This window comes from Coregonus lavaretus (genome assembly GCF_964263955.1).
Source record: "Coregonus lavaretus genome assembly, chromosome: 14".
Classification (NCBI taxonomy): Eukaryota; Metazoa; Chordata; class Actinopteri; order Salmoniformes; family Salmonidae; genus Coregonus; species Coregonus lavaretus.
In genome coordinates, this window is record NC_140001.1 from 11038527 (window position 1) to 11061407 (window position 22881).

The 22881-nt window shown below is 42.6% G+C and overlaps 2 protein-coding genes across 3 annotated transcripts in view; one reads left to right on the top strand and one right to left on the bottom strand.

Annotated features, from left to right (window-relative positions):
- Positions 1-326: 326 nt before the first annotated feature.
- LOC311141165 (protein kish-A) lies at positions 327-11691 on the bottom strand. The gene is made up of 4 exons (XM_084176414.1): positions 11633-11691; positions 5861-5970; positions 1225-1259; positions 327-1095 (listed from the first exon to the last, which is right to left on the bottom strand). Exons 1-4 carry the CDS (start codon positions 11633-11635, stop codon positions 1025-1027), a joined length of 219 nt encoding a protein of 72 aa, XP_084032540.1. The 5' UTR covers positions 11636-11691; the 3' UTR covers positions 327-1024.
- A 62-nt stretch (positions 11692-11753) lies between these two features.
- The window catches only part of LOC311140991 (DNA repair protein XRCC4-like), a 91551-nt gene continuing 80423 nt past the window's right edge, over positions 11754-22881 (top strand). Inside the window, exons 1-3 of one of the 2 annotated variants that reach the window (XM_084176261.1) lie at positions 11754-12079; positions 17637-17810; positions 20879-21084. In XM_084176261.1, the coding sequence (XP_084032387.1) occupies positions 17672-17810; positions 20879-21084 (345 nt within the window). In that variant the 5' untranslated portion in view covers positions 11754-12079; positions 17637-17671. The remainder of the gene's footprint in view (positions 12080-17636; positions 17811-20878; positions 21085-22881) is intronic. The other variant, XM_084176260.1, reaches the window with a different exon arrangement.

Here is a 22881-nt window from a genome sequence, read left to right on the forward strand (position 1 = left end):
AAAGAAATGAGAAGTGTCGTCCTGTAACGTTTGTCATCCTCCCCGGAGTGCTACATCCTCAGTAATAGAGTGGTGGAGATGAGTGTGAGGTTACAGCCGATAACAAAAGGGCATCACACTCCCCTCACTGTCTCCCTCAGTCTGGAGAGAATCCAGAGGAGCTCAGATAGGGTATGCACATTATCCTCATATGACCCTACTGTATACATTACAATGGTCATACCATAGTGCATATCAAGGGTTAACTAGGATTGACAGATGCCAAAATATGAAAGAATAGATGCATGGATCTTAAAGTACTTGACGTATGTAACAAACTGGGCCACTCAGTTTCAAAAAAGATGATTTAATAAATAGAGCCATTACAACACATACAAATAAAATAAAAAGACACTGCTCTGTGAAACTAACATGTAGTTAAGACAATCAGCCTTATGACTGCTAGGTGTCATGTTATTTGTTGTGTTAATCATGTTGACTTCCAATAACAACCTCTCAATAATAAAGGAGATATGATAAGACTGTACGAACTTGTTGTAAATGCATTATAAACCCTCGTTCAGGTGTTTACCCGATCGTAATATCATTTTCAAGGATAAAGCATAAATATCCTCAAAAAACAACATTCCTCAAATACAAAAACACAGTAAAGTTAGTTTAGTGCCCAATCAAGGCAAAATACAAACCATTGTCTTTCACAAAATGTTTGAAATTATATGACCAACCTCTAGCGGATGTTTTGATCCCATGAACAAAGAGAGGGTGAAACTGAGTCATTAAAGCATTTGACTGAGATAGTGGAGGAGACATTGGCCCCACATGACTGAAGTAAACATTACACACACACTGACAAGAGTCCCTGGTGAATTTCACACACTCCTTACCCCAGACCCCTCGCTCTATCCATTACTATGGTGGAGATCGGTTTCCCCTTTCTCCCTATCCAGGTTCTGCTGTGCTTTGTGGATCGTACAGTCCATGTCCTGATGCTTCTTCTCATTTCTCATCCTCCTCGTCCGCTGTGCTACTGTACAAACAGGATACTGAAAGCCATCATGACACAGCAACAAGCCACCCAGGGACTCTTACGTTCACCTGAAAAGAAGAGAGCAAGAGAGAGAAAAAAGGTTATAGGACTGTTCGGTCACAATTATCTCTTATATAGCAAATCGATATATTAGCAATCAGCTAAACGTTTTAGAAAAGAGGCTGTACATAGCTTACCTATTCTGGCACACTTCCAGAATATTCCCAAAATTCTGAAAGGAACAACATATTTTATTCTACAGCTTAATAAAAATAGTTATAACTTAATAATTAAACATGGTGGCCAAACCCTACGCAACCCCTCCTCACCCCTTCCCCTAAGCCATATCAAAAAGAAGGACAGAAATACTTGAGTCTGAAGATAGTTCCCAAGTCCCATCACATCCCTGCTACTGTAGGGGGCGTATAGTGGCTGGGACTCCGTTTTTAAGAATAGGCCAGGGGTTGAGGATGAGCTGCTGAGCCAGGAGGTGGCAACCAGGCAGGCCTCTTTCACAGCTCCACTGTGTGTGATAACACAGGAGAGACACTGGACAGGAGCATCAACTCCACAGAGGAGACACAGACAGGCAAGCCAGTTCACATCCGTGCCCATGTAGGGGCTCTCATCGTGGCGGTAGAAGAGGCGGCAATGGCGCCTCCTTTCTGAAGAAGCTCCATGATATTCCCTCTACTCACAGCTGGACCAGACACCTACATTGCCTTCGGAAAGTATTCATACCACTTGACTTATTCCACATTTTGTTGTGTTACAGCCTGAATTCAAAATGGATTCAAAAAAAATTTCCCCGTCACCCATCTACACACAATACCCTATAATGACAAAGTGAAAACATGTTTGTAGAAATGTTTGCACATTTATTGAAAATGAAACACAGAAATATCTAAATTTACATTAGTATTCACACCCCGAGTCAATACTTTGTAGAAGCACCTTTGGCAGCAATTACAGCTGTGAGTTTTTTTTGATTAAGTCTCAGAGTTTTCCACACCTGGATTGTGCAACATTTGCCCATTATTATTTTCAAAAGTCTTCAAGCTCTGTCAAATTGGTTGCTGATCATTGCTAGACAACCATTTTCTTGCCATAGACCTTTAAGTAGATTTAAGTCAAAACTGTAACTCGGCCACTCAGGAACATTCACTGTCTTCTTACTAAGCAACTCCAGTGTAGATTTGGCCTTATGTTTTAGGTTATTGTCCTGCTGAAAGGTGAATTCATTATTTTTTATCCTGAAAAACTCTCCAGTCTTTAACAATTACAAGCATACCCATTATGATGCAGCCACCACTATGCTTGAAAATATGGAGAGTAGTACTCAGTAATGTTTTGTATGAAAAATGTATGCATGCATGTAAGTCGCTCTGGATAAGAGCGTCTGCTAAATGACTAAAATGTAAATGTGTTGGATTTGCCCCAAACATACAGTGGGGAAAAAAAGTATTTAGTCAGCCACCAATTGTGCAAGTTCTCCCACTTAAAAAGATGAGAGAGGCCTGTAATTTTCATCATAGGTACACGTCAACTATGACAGACAAATTGAGAAAAATTTTCCAGAAAATCACATTGTAGGATTTTTTATGAATTTATTTGGAAAATTTATGGTGGAAAATAAGTATTTGGTCACCTACAAACAAGCAAGATTTCTGGCTCTCACAGACCTGTAACTTCTTATTTAAGAGGCTCCTCTGTCCTCCACTCGTTACCTGTATTAATGGCACCTGTTTGAACTTGTTATCAGTATAAAAGACACCTGTCCACAACCTCAAACAGTCACACTCCAAACTCCACTATGGCCAAGACCAAAGAGCTGTCAAAGGACACCAGAAACAAAATTGTAGACCTGCACCAGGCTGGGAAGACTGAATCTGCAATAGGTAAGCAGCTTGGTTTGAAGAAATCAACTGTGGGAGCAATTATTAGGAAATGGAAGACATACAAGACCACTGATAATCTCCCTCGATCTGGGGCTCCACGCAAGATCTCACCCCGTGGGGTCAAAATGATCACAAGAACGGTGAGCAAAAATCCCAGAACCACACGGGGGGACCTAGTGAATGACCTGCAGAGAGCTGGGACCAAAGTAACAAAGCCTACCATCAGTAACACACTACGCCGCCAGGGACTCAAATCCTGCAGTGCGAAACGTGTCCCCCTGCTTAAGCCAGTACATGTCCAGGCCCGTCTGAAGTTTGCTAGAGTGCATTTGGATGATCCAGAAGAGGATTGGGAGAATGTCATATGGTCAGATGAAACCAAAATATAACTTTTTGGTAAAAACTAAACTCGTCGTGTTTGGAGGACAAAGAATGCTGAGTTGCATCCAAAGAACACCATACCTACTGTGAAGCATGGGGGTGGAAACATCATGCTTTGGGGCTGTTTTTCTGCAAAGGGACCAGGACGACTGATCCGTGTAAAGGAAAGAATGAATGGGGCCATGTATCGTGAGATTTTGAATGAAAACCTCCTTCCATCAGCAAGGGCATTGAAGATGAAATGTGGCTGGGTCTTTCAGCATGACAATGATCCCAAACACACCGCCCAGGCAACGAAGGAGTGGCTTCGTAAGAAGCATTTCAAGGTCCTGGAGTGGCCTAGCCAGTCTCCAGATCTCAACCCCATAGAAAATCTTTGGAGGGAGTTGAAAGTCCAGGTTGCCCAGCGACAGCCCCAAAACATCACTGCTCTAGAGGAGATCTGCATGGAGGAATGGGCCAAAATACCAGCAACAGTGTGTGAAAACCTTGTGAAGACTTACAGAAAACGTTTGACCTGTGTCATTGCCAACACAGGGTATATAACAAAGTATTGAGAAACTTTTGTTGTTGACCAAATACTTATTTTCCACCATAATTTGCAAATAAATTCATTAGAAATCCTACAATGTGATTTTCTGGATTTTTTTTCTCTCATTTTGTCTGTCATAGTTGACGTGTACCTATGATGAAAATTACAGGCCTCTCTCATCTTTTTAAGTGGGAGAACTTGCACAATTGGTGGCTGACTAAATATTTTTTTCCCCCACTGTAACACTTTTTATTCAGGACAAAAAGTGAATTGCTTTGCCACATTTTTTGCAGTATTACTATTGTGCCTTATTACAAACAGGATGCATGTTTTGGAATATTTTTATTCTGCACAGGTTTCCTTATTTTCACTTTGTCAATTAGGCTAGTATTGTGACTACAATGTTGTTGATCCATAAGTAACTACAATGTAGTTGATCCATCCTCAGTTCTCCTGTCACAGCCATTAAACTCTACTGTTTTAAAAAGTCATCATTGACCTCATGGTGAAATCCCTGAGCGGTTTCCTAACTCTCCGGCAACTGAGTTAGGAAGGACGCCTGTATCTTTGTAGTGACTGGGTGTATTGATACACCATGCAAAGTGTAATTAATAACTTCACCATGCTCAAAGGGATATTCCATGTCTGATTTTTTATTTTTACCATCTACCAATAGGTACCCTTCTTTGCGAGGCATTGGAAAAGTTCCCTGGTCTTTGTGGTTGAAATTCACTGATTGAGGGACTTCACAGGTAATTGTATGTGTGGGGTACAGAGATTTGGTAGTCATTCAAAAATCACGTTAAACACTATTATTGCACACAGTGAATCCATGCAACTTATGTGACTTGTTAAGCACATTTTTTCTCCTGAACTTATTTAGGCTTGTCATGACAAAAGGGGTTGAATACTTGACTCAAGACATTTCAGCTTTTCAGTTAATTAAAAAACATAATTTCACTTTGTGTGTAGGCCAGTGACAAAATATCTCAATTTAATCAATTTTAAATTCAGGCTGTACAACTAAATGTAGAAAATGTCAAGGAGTGTGGATTCTTTCTGAAGGCACTGTAATTCCACAACTGGCATTTTTAAGACTGCCTTTTCATTCACGGATTGAATATTTAGGTTTGTGTGTGGTCGGACAGATTATGCTCCTGTGGTGTGTGTGTGTGCGCATGTGATAGTCGGCCAACAGCACCTCTCCATCCCAATCCCTCACTGACCAGAGAAGGCATTCCATTCTAAACTCTTGCCTTATATGGCAAACTGAATGTTTTCCAGTGACTGTTTTCTTTTGCCACTGTAAGAGTGTAGTACAGCAAACAAGTGTTCTTTTAGGTTATCACCAACAATACATTATTTTTAAGGAGATGTAAATGATATTGGTCAATGTAGCTGTGATGGTAGCCTCAGATATTCAACCAATTGTAACACGCATTGAACCCATGATGAAAGATTTGCTGTGGCACACCACGACCAAAAACACTCCAGTCAACAAACTGCCCATAAAGGGGAAGCTGAACAGTCTCATATTTTGGTTAAAATAAATGAAATTGAGCAATATACCACAATTTTTTTTCTAATAAATGTCTTGTTTTAGAAACATTACAAAGCATGGTCATCTGCTTTTAGTTTGTTATTTTATGTATGCATGACAAAAATATATTTTGGCTGGTGACAAATCTGAGTGGCTGCTAGATTTATCATCTACCTGCCACAGAGGCTAGTGGACCAAAAAGTTAATTTCAGGCCCTGGTAGCATCTAACAATTAGATGTAACTATTTATTGGGCACTGCACTGTAAATAATGCCTTTTTAATCAGAAGTTTCTACCGATTACGGACCTTCTGACGTAGAAAACGTGTCGCTAAACAGTACATTCTCAGGTCGGGAATTAAGTTGCACGGTTTGCTAGTGATATGCTCATAGACCTTGTTCATCGAGGTCTATAACATGGGCTATCTGGCAAACACCCAGAGTTGCCCTTAAATTTCTGAACTGAACTCAAATGGTACCTACCCAGACTTGTTCTTGTCTAGCAGGCTGGGGGCTAGAGCTCTGATGTATGCACATGTACAGATAAGCAGAAGAATCACAGTCAGAAGACTCTGGAAGTTGAAAATGGCAGACTGCAAGAGGAGAGAGTGACAAATGAAAGAAATGCATCAGGCCATTTTCACAAAGAAAAAAGCTATTTTAATGAAAAATATGAACATAAACAAATTCTTAACATCCCAAAAAATGGACATACAATATTTGAAGGAGATATTTAAATAACGTTTTATTTGGTATAGAGGCTCTAAACCTAGCCAAGCCTCTAACATTAGCTAGTTGCTTCTTTTGCTGAGGACAGTCTCAAATTTTTTCAGCAGTTGGGCATCCTCCTACGGGCAACATAACATGCAAACCTCACCGGCCACGTGGCATGTGTTGCATACATTTTTTAAACTAATATATATATATATATATATATATATATATATATATATATATATATATATATATATATATATATATATATATATTATTATTACACATACAGTGAGGGAAAAAAGTATTTGATCCCCTGTTGATTTTGTACGTTTGCCCACTGACAAAGACATGATCAGTCTATAATTTTAATGGTAGGTTTATTTGAACAATGAGAGACAGAATAACAACAAAAATCCAGAAAAATGCATGTCATAAATGTTATAAATTGATTTGCATTTTAATGAGGGAAATAAGTATTTGACCCTTCTGCAAAACATGACTTAGTACTTGGTGGCAAAACCCTTGTTGGCAATCACAGAGGTCAGACGTTTCTTGTAGTTGGCCACGAGGTTTGCACACATCTCAGGAGGGATTTTGTCCCACTCCTCTTTGCAGATCTTCTCCAAGTCATTAAGGTTTCGAGGCTGACGTGTTTGACGGTGGGGATGGTGTTCTTGGGGTCATAGGCAGCATTCCTCCTCCTCCAAACACGTTGAGTTGATGCCAAAGAGCTCCATTTTGGTCTCATCTGACCACAACACTTTCACCCAGTTCTCCTCTGAATCATTCAGATGTTCATTGGCAAACTTCAGACGGGCCTGTATATGTGCTTTCTTGAGCAGGGGGACCTTGCGGGCGCTGCAGGATTTCAGTCCTTCACGACGTAGTGTGTTACCAATTGTTTTCTTGGTGACTATGGTCCCAGCTGCCTTGAGATCATTGACAAGATCCTCCCGTGTAGTTATGGGCTGATTCCTCACCGTTCTCATGATCATTGCAACTCCACGAGGTGAGATCTTGCATGGAGCCCCAGGCCGAGGGAGATTGACAGTTCTTTTGTGTTTCTTCCATTTGCGAATCATCGCACCAACTGTTGTCACCTTCTCACCAAGCTGCTTGGCGATGGTCTTGTAGCCCATTCCAGCCTTGTGTAGGTCTACAATCTTGTCCCTGACATCCTTGGAGAGCTCTTTGGTCTTGGCCATGGTGGAGAGTTTGGAATCTGATTGATTGATTGCTTCTGTGGACAGGTGTCATTTATACAGGTAACAAACTTAGATTAGGAGCACTCCCTTTAACAGTGTGCTCCTAATCTCAGCTCGTTACCTGTATAAAAAGACACCTGGGAGCCAGAAATCTTTCTGATTGAGAGGGGGTCAAATACTTATTTCCCTCATTAAAATGCAAATCAATTTATATATAACATTTTTGACATGCATTTTTCTGGATTTTTTTGTTGTTATTCTGTCTCTCACTGTTCAAATAAATCTACCATTAAAATTATAGACTGATCATTTCTTTGTCAGTGGGCAAATGTACAAAATCAGCAGGGGATCAAATACTTTCTTCCCCTCACTGTACATGTTATTCAATCATTTCCCCCACACCACTCTTGCGCGTGAACAAGCATCTGCATAGCCATCGCTAGAATAGAACTTGGTTCTATTTGAGACAATCCACAAGTCCCCTCCTTATTGGATATCAGGAAGATACAAACCCAGGTGTATGCTTGAAAGACAAACAAGAGATGAATTACAGGAAAAAAATATTTAGATTTTGAGAGTTTATGAGTCACATGCACAGGGTTGCAGATGTTATAGCAGGGTACAATGACATTTTTATGCTCAGAGCTCCAACAGTGCAGGTCAAAGGGAAGTGAATGAAACAATAAAAATAAGCCTAATAATATAATACATCTGTGTATTAAGCATCGGAGTAGAGAAACACACCATTTGTATGACTCCAGGTCAAAATTATACAAAGAACCAGCTAAAATGAGGTCCATATGCATGTCAGGTAAAATAACAAAATGTTAATCTCCCAGGAAAAACTGTCTAGCAACAGCTAGCTAGCTAAATGTCAAATAATGTTTAATGTGTGTTTCGACCGGCCCTGAAATTAATATACAGTGGGGAGAACAAGTATTTGATACACTGCCGATTTTGCAGGTTTTTCTACTTACAAAGCATGTAGAGGTCTGTACTTTTTATCATAGGTACACTTCAACTGTGAGAGACGGAATCTAAAACAAAAATCCAGAAAATCACATTGTATGATTTTTAAGTAATTAATTTGCATTTTATTGCATGACATAAGTATTTGATCACCTACCAACCAGTAAGAATTCCAGCTCTCACAGACCTGTTAGTTTTTCTATAAGAAGCCCTCCTGTTCTCCACTCATTACCTGTATTAACTGCACCTGTGAACTCGTTACCTGTATAAAAGACACCTGTCCACACACTCAATCAAACAGACTCCAACCTCTCCACAATGGCCAAGACCAGAGAGCTGTGTAAGGACATCAGGGATAAAATTGTAGACCTGCACAAGGCTGGGATGGGCTACAGGACAATAGGCAAGCAGCTTGGTGAGAAGGCAACAACTGTTGGCGCAATTATTAGAAAATTGAAGAAGTTCAAGATGATGGTCAATCACCCTCGGTCTGGGGCTCCATGCAAGATCTCACCTCGTGGGGCATCAATGATCATGAGGAAGGTGAGGGATCAGCCCAGAACTACACAGCAGGACCTGGTCAATGACCTGAAGAGAGCTGGGACCACAGTCTCAAAGAAAACCATTAGTAACACACTACGCCGTCATGGATTAAAATCCTGCAGCGCACGCAAGGTCCCCCTGCTCAAGCCAGCGCATGTCCAGGCCCGTCTGAAGTTTGCCAATGACCATCTGGATGATCCAGAGGAGGAATGGGAGAAGGTCATGTGGTCTGATGAGACAAAAATAGAGCTTTTTGGTCTAAACTCCACTCGCCGTGTTTGGAGGAAGAAGAAGGATGAGTACAACCCCAAGAACACCATCCCAACCGTGAAGCATGGAGGTGGAAACATCATTCTTTGGGGATGCTTTTCTGCAAAGGGGACAGGACGACTGCACCGTATTGAGGGGAGGATGGATGGGGACATGTATCGCGAGATCTTGGCCAACAACCTCCTTCCCTTAGTAAGAGCATTGAAGGGTCGTGGCTGGGTCTTCCAGTATGACAATGACCCAAAACACACAGCCATGGCAACTAAGGAGTGGCTCCGTAAGAAGCATCTCAAGGTCCTGGAGTGGCCTAGCCAGTCTCCAGACCTGAACCCAATAGAAAATCTTTGGAGGGAGCTGAAAGTCTGTATTGCCCAGCGACAGCCCCGAAACCTGAAGGATCTGGAGAAGGTCTGTATGGAGGAGTGGGCCAAAATCCCTGCTTCACCTGGTCAAGACCTACAGGAAACGTATGATCTCTGTAATTGCAAACAAAGGTTTTTGTACCAAATATTAAGTTCTGCTTTTCTGATGTATCAAATACTTATGTCATGCAATAAAATGCAAATTAATTACTTAAAAATCATACAATGTGATTTTCTGGATTTTTTTTACATGCTTTGTAAGTAGGAAAACCTGCAAAATCGGCAGTGTATCAAATACTTGTTCTCCCCACTGTAATTGATTCACAGTTGATTTGGGTATTTTAACCTGCACGTCATGATCGTGTCTGGTGGGGATAGACAAAATCAACATGAGCGTGGCCGTTGTAGTCAGCATGTCAAGCCTCGTTCACATTACCCATAAGCACTCAGTCACGTTGCGCCGGATGTCATGCATTTCAATGGGGACATCCACAACGGAGTGAAAATGCAACGCCCCCTTGCGGTTTAAGGCTCTTTTGCGAGACTGACGCTGCATACTTTGAAATTTTTCAAACTTTGCATCCTCTTCAATCCAGCCAGAGTCCGTTGAAGAACAGGAAGTTACCAAACCACAGAAGATGAAAATGTGGTTTTCGGTGGAGGCTTTATAGGACACCTAGCAACTTGTAAACAATTACCCATTCCTATAAATGAGTACTATTTTAATATTAATGTTAAACAATACACATTGGCTCTTAAGACAATTATCCTATATGAATGTTGCCTCCCGTTTAAGTTTAATGTGATGGTAATGACGTTTTGTTTTTGATGATAATTATTAGGTGGAGGTCGCTAGCTACAAAAGTATCTTCAACCTAGACTACCTTTTAGCTAGCTAGCTGCTCTACAGTGCAAGCTAGCTTGACTTGCTATATTTAAACAATAAGGCCCAAGGGGGTGTGGTATATGACAAATATACCATGGCTAAGGGCTGTTCTTATGCAACACGGAGTGCCTAGATACAGCTGTGGTATATTGGCCATATACCACAAACCCCTGAGGTGCCTTATTGCGATTATAAACTGGTTATCAATGTAATTAGAACAGTGAAAAGTATTGTTTTGTCAAATGTTCAGCCAATCAGCATTCAGGGCTCGAACCACCCGGTTTATAAATAAAGTTATAGAAACAAGTTGAGGAAAAAGTAACTCACCAAAACATGTTATATTATCACCTGAAACAAAATATGTATCCTGTCTTGAATGAAAAGGTCACATTTTGCTATCTCCCAAAATAAATGCAATCTGAGGAGACAGGCCCTCCTCCATATTGCGTTACAAACACTACAGCACCAGGATAGACTCCGTGAAGATGATGTAAGGCGTAATGAAATACGTCACGATGTAAACGGGGAATAATGCCGCGTTCACATGCTAGTCAGAACAAGGACACTCGGAAATGTCCGACTTGCAAATTCGTTGCAAGCGGCACGTGGATAAATACAACCGGTTAGAAAGTCGGAAATATCCGAGTTCTGACTAACACGTGAATGCGGCATTAACTAAAGGCAGGCTACATTGGTGGCCCGGAGCCAATAGGCTAATGCCTCGTTCAAAACAACTGGGAACTCGGAAATCTCTGACTTCAGTTTGTTTAAGACAAGTGGGAACTCCGGAAAAAAACGAGTTCCGAATGGGGAAAATCTTTTGAATGGTCATTCAACTCGGAATTACAAATCAGAAACTCGGGACTCTTTCTAGAGTTCCCACTTTCCAACCTGAAGATCACTGACGTCATGATTTGACTACTTATTTTTCCGAGTTCACAGTTGTCTTCAAAGCACCAGACGTGGCACAATTTCGTAGAGTTTGCGAACTGTTACACTGACTAACGTTATCTACCATGTGGATATCCAATCGAGATCCAAATGCAACATCTAACATATAGGCTATTAAATGAAAAAACTAGCTCAGTACGAAAGCAGAAACTGAGACAACACAGGTCGAGATGTTTTATAATTGATTGCCCTTCTTGTTGGCAAAGCTAGCTACGCATACTGTCTGCAGAAACACTAGCCAGCTACTCATGTCACATAAAGGTAATTGAATGAATTCGATACTATATACAAAAACCTATATCAACCATTGTCACGAATTGATACTGAAAAGTTTAACAAAATCCACTCTTACCATTGTTGTAGCTAATTTCTCAAAGCCACATCACACTTCCTCTTCGTCCTTAGAAATGTACGTAGCTACTAGTGCGTCATTACGTGCTCCTCCAAGCCCCTCCCTGATTGGCTTACAATTTACTGGCAATTTTTGTGGGTTTGGTTGCTTGGTTATCAATCAAACTTCAAATATCTTTGTTTTCAACACATGCGTTGATTCCTTGAAGCCCTCATGAAAAGATGCACAGTATTTAAAGTCTGTGTACACAAGCTAGCGCAAACTATTAGCTAGGTACTTTAGTTGGTTTCTTTAGTATCGAAAATAAATGCAGTCAGTGCATCATTTATTTCAGTGGTGTACAGTTTAAACGCTAGAGACAGTGGTGACAAGACCTAACTTACTTCTGAAACGCGGAAGTCAAGGTATTACTCTGAGGTGAACTCATTCATAAGAGGCAAGTTTCATGTAAGATTTGTTTCTTATGCGTTATGTAGGCTACATGCGATGTATATTGGAAAATGTTTTTATTCATAATGAATGCGTGCAAAGTTGATTGAGAAATTGCTTGCTTACTTCCTGATGAAGGCGTGGTGGTCAATATAAAATGAGCTACGACATCATACATTTGAATGGAGGAAGAAAAGTGAAAGATACTAGCTAGTTACCAAGAGTTCGATAACACAGTCATAGGTTATATTATGTATAGTAGAGCTCTCAGCGTCCAGTGACAGCTTACAAGCATGTAGGCAGGGGTTCCCAACCTGGGGGTGGGAACCCCTGATGTATGGAGAAGATGAACAATTTGACATTACTAAAATTACTAACGTTACATTGAAGGTTACTGGCAATGATGAACTCTCTTTTTCTCTGACGTTAGACTGAAATGTTTGTGGTCATATCCTCACGTCTCAAGTTTTCACAACATGCCCCCTCCCTCCAACCATACGTAGAAGACATCTTGACATGATTGCATTTTAACCATGTTTTATGATCTCCCCAACGCCTGCATCTTAGACACTCCTAATGTACCATTAATGCAAGAAATGTTTGTAATTGGAAACCACACATTAATCAAATGTGTTTAACAGTAAAATGCAGATGGGAATTTGGTCATGATTTCTTGGAATGGAGACTTGTTAGCTCCAGATGTGTTTAGTTTAATCATATTAGACAGGATTTGGAATGTTTGTTGTAATTCAATCTCTTTTGAATAACACAGTGAACACTAGCATTCTTATTAGCCTTCTTCACCTAGTTGCTATTGATATTTCAAAGACATGTCCTTGATGAAATAATGTAATGTCCTGGTCATGAGTCGACAAGAAAGCAATAATCAAAGTTCCCAGGGGGTTATTCACTAGAAACCAAACGGAACCAAACTGATGCAAACAGAACCAAATGGGTTGGGACCTACTTGAATTTGTCCAATAGAAGCTCTCGTTTTCATTGCAAAATGTTTTCTTTTGCAAAATGTTTCGCTATGGTCCAAAAGTTTTGCTACGGTGTGCGACTAATGAATACTCCCCTGATGTTCCGCTGACTAGGACATTACACAATTAGGCAGGTAGATAAAGTTTTGCAGAGTTGGTACAAATTGTCGTTTCCACAGTGTCGTTTTGACTGTGGTGCCTCATGGTTTATGTATTTAGGTCTACACAATTAAATATTTAAATTTTCCATGCATTAGATATGCAAAAAAGGAAGTAATATCCATAGTTAATGAGCAAATCTACAACATGGTGCAAGCCATGGACAGGTGGGCCTATATACCATGTAGACACTTCACCAGCCAATGTAATGACCATTTACATGGGTTTCAGCGCCACTTGATATGCCCCGAAGCAGCACTTTTAACGAAAATATTGAGACCCAATCTGTTCAAACTCCCCTGGGCTGATCATGAAGGACAGTAGATGAGAAATGTAGGATTTTCAAAGTTATTGGGACATTAATCTGGCGGGGGAGGGGGTGCGACTTCATGAAGTAGGCCTAGTAGCAAAACAAAGTCCTAATATTTCACAGTGCTGTGGTCATGCCTCCAAAGTGCTTTCTCTGATGTTTCCGCCCATAGGCAAATCATCAGTTTTGCAAGTGCAGAGCATGTTGGGAATGTGAGTTAAATCAAATGAAATCAAATGTTATTTGTCACATGCGCCGAATACAACACCTTACAGTGAAATGCTTACTTACAAGCCCTTAACCAACAATGCATTTTTAAGAAAAATAAGTGTTAAGTAAAAAATAAATCAAAAAATAATTATAGAGCAGCAGCAAAATAATCCTGCAGCGCCCGCAAGGTCCCCCTACTCAAGAAAGCACATTTTTTACATTTTAGTCATTTAGCAGACACTCTTATCCAGAGCGACTTACAGTTAGTGCATACATTATTTATTTTTTCATACCCCCTGTGGGAATCGAACCCACAACCCTGGTGTTGCAAACGCCATGCTCTATCAACTGAGCTACATCACTGCCGGCCATTCCCTCCCCTGACCCTGGACGACGCTGGGCCAATTGCTCGCCGCCCCATGGGTCTCCCGGTCGCGGCTGGTGACGACAGAGCACATATACAGGCCCATCTGAAGTTTGCCAATGAACATCTGAATGATTCAGAGGAGAACTGGGTGAAAGTGTTGTGGTCAGATGAGACCAAAATCGAGCTCTTTGGCATTAACTCAACTCACCGTGTTTGGAGGAGGAGGAATGCTGCCTATGACCCCAAGAACACCATCCCCACCGTCAAACATGGAGGTGGAAACATTATGCTTTGGGGGTGTTTTTCTGCTAAGGGGACAGGACAACTTCACCGCATCAAAGGGACGATGGACGGGGCCATGTACCATCAAATCTTGGGTGAGAACCTCCTTCCCTCAGCCAGGGCATTGAAAATTGGTCCTGGATGGGTATTCCAGCATGACAATGACCCAAAACACACGGCCAAGGCAACAAAGGAGTGGCTCAAGAAGAAGCACATTAAGGTCCTGGAGTGGCCTAGCCAGTCTCCAGACCTTAATTCCATAGAAAATCTGTGGAGGGAGCTGAAGGTTTGAGTTGCCAAACGTCAGCCTCGAAACCTTAATGACTTGGAGAAGATCTGCAAAGAGGAGTGGGACAAAATCCCTCCTGAGATGTGTGCAAACCTGGTGGCCAACTACAAGAAACGTCTGACCTCTGTGATTGCCAACAAGGGTTTTGCCACCAAGTCATGTTTTGCAGAGGGGTCAAATACTTATTTCCCTCATTAAAATGCAAATCAATTTATAACATTTTTGACATGCGTTTTTCTGGATTTTGTTGTTGTTATTCTGTCTCTCACTGTTCAAATAAACCTACCATTAAAATTATAGACTGATCATGTCTTTGTCACTGGGCAAACGTACAAAATCTGCAGGGGATCAAATACTTTTTTCCCTCACTGTAGCTGTTCAGAAGCCTTTTGGACCTAGACTTGGTGCTCCAGTACCGCTTGCCGTGCAGTAGCAGAGAGAACAGTCTATGACTAGGGTGGCTGGAGTATTTAACCATTTTTAGGGCCTTCCTCTGACACCAACTGGTATAGAGGTCCTGGATGGCAGGAAGCTTGGCCCCAGTGATGTACTGGGCCATATGCACTACCCTCTGTAGTGCCTTGCGGTCTGAGGCCAAGCAGTTGCCATACCAGGCAGTGATGCAACCAGTCAGGAAGTTCTCGATGGTGCAGCTGTATAGCTTTTTGAGGATCTCAGGACCCATGCCAAATCTTTTCAGTCTCCTGAGGGGGAATAGACTTTGTCGTGCCCTCTTCACAACTGTGTTGGTGTGTTTGGAACATGATAGTTTGTTGGTCATGTGGACACCAAGGAACTTGAAGCTCCCGCCCTTAAAGGGGAAGCTGAACATTTTGTCTCATATTTTGGTTAAAATAAATGAAATTGAGCAATATACCACATTATGTGGACACCAACGAACTTGAAGCTCTCAACCTGCTCCACTACAGCCCAATTTTTTGAGAATGGGGGTGTGCTCGGTCCTCTTTTTCCTGTAGTCCACAATCATCTGCTTTGTCTTGATCACGTTGAGGGAGAGGTTGTTATCCTGGCACCACATGGTCAGGTCTCTGACATCCTCCCTATATGCTGTCTCATCGTTGTCGGTGATCAGGCATACCACTGTTGTGTCGTCGGCAAACTTAATGATGGTGTTGGAGTCGTGCCTGGCCATGCAGTCATGGGTGAACAGGGAGTACAGGAGGGGAATGAGCACGCACCCCTGAGGGGCCCCCGTGTTGAGGATCAGCTTGTTACCTAACCTTACCACCTGGGGGCGGCCCATCAGGAAGTCCAGGATCCAGTAGCAGAGGGAGGTGTTTAGTCCCAGGGTCCTTAGCATAGTGATGAGCTTTGAGGGCACTATGGTGTTGAATGTTGAGCTGTAGTCAATGAAAATTAGCTTTATGGTCTTAATTTAAGGTTAGGGTTAGGCATAAGGTTAGCAGTGTAGTTAGGTTTAAAATACAAATTTAAGAAGCGAAATTGAAGTAATAGGCAGGGTTTTCTTTGTGGCTGTGGTAACTATTGACGACCCCTACAGTATTGTACTGCACCATTGAGACTTCAACCATTGAGACCCTGTCAAACGTGCTTCAGAAGAGAAAGGTCAGAAAATGACATTGGAAAAGAGGGGAGGAGAGAACAAAGAATTACAGAGTTAGTGAGAGGAGAATAGAGGAGTGAGGTGCTAGAGGTGAAAGGGAGGGAGTTTGTGTCATGATTGAGGGATGCAGGGATGATTGTGTGTAAGGGATATGAGTATGAGATGGCCAGAATTCCAGCATTGGCTTTGAAGCTCTGTGGGCATTGCTCCATTCCTGAGAGACAGCACAGTGTTTATTTAATTGGAGTGTCCTTCTGTCATTACTGCAGGGTCATCGTCTCTTCAGACAGATGTTACAGTAACTAATGAGAAGCTGGGCTTTCTTTATGAGGTTAAAGTTGACCCCACCCCCCTTCCCACCTCTCCCTTTACCCCTCCATCCTGCCTAACCAAACCCTCCTCAGAGCACAAAGGGTCAACTTTAATCTGCTGAGATGGGCGGGTGTGTGTGTGTGTGAGGACAGGTCTCAGCTGTACCACTGATTTTGAATCACCTTGACCTGCTCCTTGGGCTTCTTTGAAAAAAGAATAGAAATGTGTGGACACGTCATAACTTATGGCTCCCTCTCCGAAGGGGCCCATTTTCATTTCTTCAAACGTGTCTGAATGTCCAACTGCCAATTAAGCTGTTCTTTTCCCTCAGTCTACACACACTTTGCCCTATACTTTGGCAGGCAATACGTCCAACTCACCTCTCACTTCACGTGGAAGCTGTAATCATGCTTTTTGGCATGGACATTCGTAATCAAGTAAACGTTTCCCTGGCTTTGTTTTCAAAACTTTTCTAATTCATCAATGGTTTCTGCAATGGGAGATTTGAAGAAATGTTGCAGGTAGTGGAATCTGAGATTGGCTTGTAATCCTCAGATCATCATTTTTGTGATTGAGGATAAATCCTTGTCTGGCAAAACCTGCGGTGATTCAGCCTAGGCCTAACCTATATGTTTTGATACACAACATTCTAATTGAGTTAGCTGTTAAACAACCAGGATGTTGTTCTCTTTTCTTTTGTTCTGCACTTTGTTGGTGGTCAGAGAGCCAACATCCCAATGTCAGACCCCATGGATATCCCCTGTGGTTTTAATGTTACACATACACCTACAAATACACACACACACATACACATACACACATTCAACCCCCTAAGAGGCCCTTTGTTGAAACACTGTATGGCACTGCCCAATCCCTGAGTGAATTTGCATGGGGGCTTGTATTCACAGTAAACCATGAGCAATAAAACAATGCCCAGCATTGATGCAAACCACTGTTAATAATCCAAATTCATAACAGCAAAAGTTGGTATATCAAGAGTGTTTTATGGATACTATACTCTACCTTGATTAAGCTTGTCCTTGTCTAAAATCTGTCCCTTCGGTCTCCATCTCTGAAGGTCTGGCGCTAGAGGAGGGACTGTATTTGGGAGGCATGAGTGGTACGGTCCGTCAGATCAGTGTGGTGTTAGACCCGAGCACCCCCTATTTCCTGCGGGTTGACTGGGCTGAAGACCTGGGAGCTGGGTACACTCTCGCCCTCAGTGACGGCAGCTCATCCTGGATCGGAGAAGGTAAGGGCTGGATGCGGGGCGCACACACACACACACACACACACAGAGACAGACAGAGACGCACACACACACACACACACACACACGACAGAGGCCCGAATCCTTCACCATCCTCTAGACTGTGTTGTCACCAGGTGTGTTTGGGCTTCTCTTCATAAGGCTTCTTAAGTAGGCACCTGGCCCAACTATGTACCTCGACTCATAGCACTGTGACTGTAGGTCTGTTAGCCAGAAGGACAGTAGTGGCCTTGTTTCATCATCCGTATTCACTCATATGGTGCAGCTTACAGGTGTATTACATTGATGAAGCCTTACAAGGCCTGTCTTTGTGTGTGTGTGTGTGTGTGTGTGTCTGTGTTTGTGTGTGTGTGTGTTGAGGGGTGTCCAAATGAATGCCACTCTGTGTCTTTTAACTGAGAAGGTAGTTAGTGCACCATTTGTTTTGTGTCATCTAGGAATTGCAACAAATCACTGTTATGTTTGCTTTCATGTACACATGGAACATAGCTACTCTCTTCTCTGGCTGTCCATCTGGGAGATGACAGGCAGTAACGGGATCGTGACAGATATGCACGTGCATGTGTGTGTATGTGTTTGAACCTGTGTTAATTGGGACCCTGGACCCTTGGAGAGCAGCTTTGCACAGCCGCGAGCTTCCCAGTGACACAAGCCTACCAGACGAGCTAAACCACTTCTATGCTCGCTTCGAGGCAAGCAACACTGAAGCATGCATGAGAGCACCAGCTGTTCCGGATGACTATGTGATCACGCTCTCCGTAGCCGATGTGAGTAAGACTTTTAAGCAGGTCAACATTCACAAGGCCGCAGGGCCAGACGGATTACCAGGACGTGTACTCCGAGCATGTGCTGACCAACTGGCAAGTGTCTTCACTGACATTTTCAACATGTCCCTGACTGAGTCTGTAATACCAACATGTTTCAAGCAGACCACCATAGTCCCCGTGCCCAAGGACACTAAGATAACCTGCCTAAATGACTACCGACCCGTAGCACTGACGTCTGTAGCCATGAAGTGCTTTGAAAGGCTGGTCATGGCTCACATCAACACCATTATCCCAGAAACCCTAGACCCACTCCAATTTGCATACCGCTCCAACAGATCCACAGATGATGCAATCTTTATTGCACTCCACACTGCCCTTTCCCACCTGGACAAGAGGAACACCTACGTGAGAATGCTATTCATTGACTACAGCTCAGCATTCAACACCATAGTGCCCTCAAAGCTCATCACTAAGCTAAGGATCCTGGGACTAAACACCTCCCTCTGCAACTGGATCCTGGACTTCCTGACGGGCCGCCCCCAGGTGGTAAGGGTAGGTAACAACACATCTGCCACACTGATCCTCAACACGGGGGCCCCTCAGGGGTGCGTGCTCAGTCCCCTCCTGTACTCCCTGTTCACCCATGACTGCATGGCCAGGCACGACTCCAACACCATCATTAAGTTTGCAGACGACACAACAGTGGTAGGCCTGATCACCGACAACGATGAGACAGCCTATAGGGAGGAGGTATAACAACCTCTCCCTCAACGTGACCAAGACAAAGGAGATGATTGTGGACTACAGGAAAAAAAAGAGGACTGAGCACGCCCCCATTCTCATCGACGGGGCTGTAGTGGAACAGGTTGAGAGCTTCAAGTTCCTTGGTGTCCACATCACCAACGAACTATCATGGTCCAAACACACCAAGACAGTCGTGAAGAGGGCACGACAAAGCCTATTCCCCCTCAGGAGACTGAAAAGATTCGGCATGGGTCCTCAGATCCTCAAAAAATTATACAGCTGCACCATCGAGAGCATCCTGACTGGTTACATCACCGCCTGGTATGGCAACTGCTTGGCCTCCGACTGCAAGGCACTACAGAGGGTAGTGCGTACGGCCCAGTACATCACTGGGGCCAAGCTTCCTGCCATCCAGGACCTCTATACCAGGCGGTGTCAGAGGAAGGCCCTCAAAATTGTCAAAGACTCCAGCCACCCTAGTCATAGACTGTTCTCTCTGCTACCACACGGCAAGTGTGCCAAGTCTAGGTCCAAAAGACTTCTCAACAGCTTCTACCCCCAAGCCATAAGACTCCTGAACAGCTAATCATGGCTACCCGGACTATTTGCGCTGCCCCCCCACCGCATCTTTTTACGCTGCTGCTACTCTGTTAATTATTTATGCATAGTCACTTTAACTCTACCCACATGTACATATTACTTCAACTACCTCTACTAGCCGGTGCCCCCGCACATTGACTCTGCACCGGTACCCCCCTGTATATATAGCCTCCCTACTGTTATTTTATTTAACTTCTGCTCTTTTTTTCTCAACACTTTTTTGTTGTTGTTTTATTTTACATTTTTATTAAAAATAAATGCACTGTTGGTTAAGGGCTGTAAGTAAGCATTTCACTGTAATGTCTGCACCTGTTGTATTCGGCGCATGTGGCCAATAAAATTTGATTTGATTCTTCTTGGCTTCCTTGCATGCTTTCCTTAAAGCTGGAATTCTTAATTGGTGAGACTGCCACGTCTGTTTGGGATATTACAACAACAAAGAACTTACTGCAAAATGAACACAGTTTTTTCCCCCTCTGACATCATTGCATGCGCGATAGGACAGCAGTGCACAAATGTTTTTTGTTTTTTTCACGCTGCCGAATGCTCCTCTACTTTGTTTTCATCAACAAAACAAAAACAATAGCAAAGGCGCTGGGGCGAACAGTGGCTCTGTTTTCTCTAATGCAGATTTTCCCATAATCTTTAAGGCTCCTTTACTCATGCATTTACGGTATGCATTGCCACATAATTTATGTTCATGTCCTTCCAGTGAGACTTCGGTATAGTCACATCAGACATTTTATACAACTCCATTCCTGTTTCCTGGCATTAATTGATCAATCAATATCATTGACTGGCCAGTCCACACACCTACATGTAGGTAGCCAAGTAGAAATCAGTCTCTGATTGAAAAGTGAGGAGAAACCTCAATGCCAGAAGAAACCTTGGAGACTAGAGTTGTCTCCTTGTTTTAACCGCTGCTTTGTACTCTTACAGTACCAGAGGAGGAGGTGACGAGGGAAGCCAAGGAGTTGGGAGTGAAAAGGGAGAAATATGTGGAAGATCTTCATCAGGCACTGACCGGAGGAGGAGAAAGTGGAAAAGGAAGTGGAGGAGTGGCAGAAAAGGAGGAGTACCTGTTCCACCTCTCCCCTGACCACGGTTGTCTGTCGTATGAGAAGAAGACCCAGAGAGGCGTTTTGGTAAGTGTCAGCCAGGGCTGCTGGAGCATGACACCACACATGCCTCCTTCCCTTTCAGATGTAGATACAGGCTACATCCCAATATCTATGCTAGCATACTACGTAGAATACTAGCCCAATCCACTGCTTGTTTTTACTTATACAGATGTAGGATATTAATTTGGTCACCCTGTTGCAGGAGAACTTTCCTGCAATGCAGGAAATGTAAAACGTATAGTTAATTTCAGGTTTAAAAATACTTCTGAAGTTAGTAATTTCCACTTTGAAATTTCAGACTTGATTTTACCTTATGAAAAATGTATCCACCCCTACAAAAATGTCAATTTATTATAATCCACATAATAATTCAAATTTCATGTTGCTACAGAATTATTTTCTTGCTGTAGCAAACTGGTTCAAATTAAGATCCTACATCTGTACTACTCCTGGACCAATGGAGAGTTTCCATTGAACATTCTCTTTAGTCAAGGATTTGAAAGTAGGCTTAAGCTGGGCCTGTCAACATGCCCCCAAATGTTATAAACTGATACTATGCCTAATGGCTCTCATTGCAAGATCCTCTAGTCTTCTGGTTTCCCATAGGTTTTTCTTATATGTGGCTCAATTTGTTTGACCACACACTTCATTTCCCATGATGCCCCAAGGACGCAGGTCTCTAGCCACACACAAGAAATAGACAGGAAGTCACTAAGAGGCTTTACAAGGGGCTGTTTAAAGATAAGATGTATTGTTTCTCCACAATCCAGGATAAAGAAGGTTATGTTCCCTTGAGGGCCACTTGAGGAGAAACCAAGATAACAATCTGGCAATTTATTACCCGTCTTATCAGAACAGAATGGTTTAGTCCCTGTGCAGTAAATCATGCATTGAAATCAATGGGTGATTTGTGAGAACATTCTTAGTCTTTGCACAGATCTCAAGGTAGGATTTAGTCCATAATGTCCTGTGAGTGGGTGTTTAAAGCCCTGGAGGCCAGGTCACTGGGCGTCCTGGGACCCCTGTTCAGGTAGAGAGAGGGAGGGCTTGGGGCTAAGATGCCCTGTTAGCAGGGGCCCTAAATAACCTGTTTATGAACTAGGGCCGGCTCCATCTAAGACAATGTGAGACAAAAGGTCAGTTACACAGGACTAATACGAACAGTGTGTGTGTGTGTGTGGGATACCTTTATTTAGGATTCCTGGGGTCTGTTAGCATGAAACTTTTAACAACCTAGCTGGTTTAATAGCTGCTTTTTTTTCTTTGCTCTTTTTTTCTCACTCTTTCTTTTTTTAACGTGTCACACACACACACACACACACACACACACACACACACACACACACACACACACACACACAAGTTGAAAAGTATAACATATCTTCTTTGCAAGATAATTTTAGGGTACAAAAGTGACTAAGATGAGGCAGGTTTCCTTCGGGAGCACAAGAAAAGAGAAGAAAGAGTCCAAACCAGGTGTTGAACTTAACCTGACGTTAATATCTGATGCACTTGACCCTAGAAGTTGTAATGATACACTATATATATAATAAAAGGTTTTGCCATTATACTGCTCTTAAGCAGGTGTTTTAAATGACTTACTCTGACATCAAACTCCCAACGGCGCACTTTACTGCCTCGCTGTTGCTGGTGGAAAAGATCAAGCTTTTAAATCCTGGTCCTCTGTAGCTCAGCTGGTAGAGCACGGCGCTTGTAACGCCAAGGTAGTGGGTTCGATCCCCGGGACCACCCATACACAAAAATTTATGCACGCACGACTGTAAGTCGCTTTGGATAAAAGCGTCTGCTAAATGGCATATT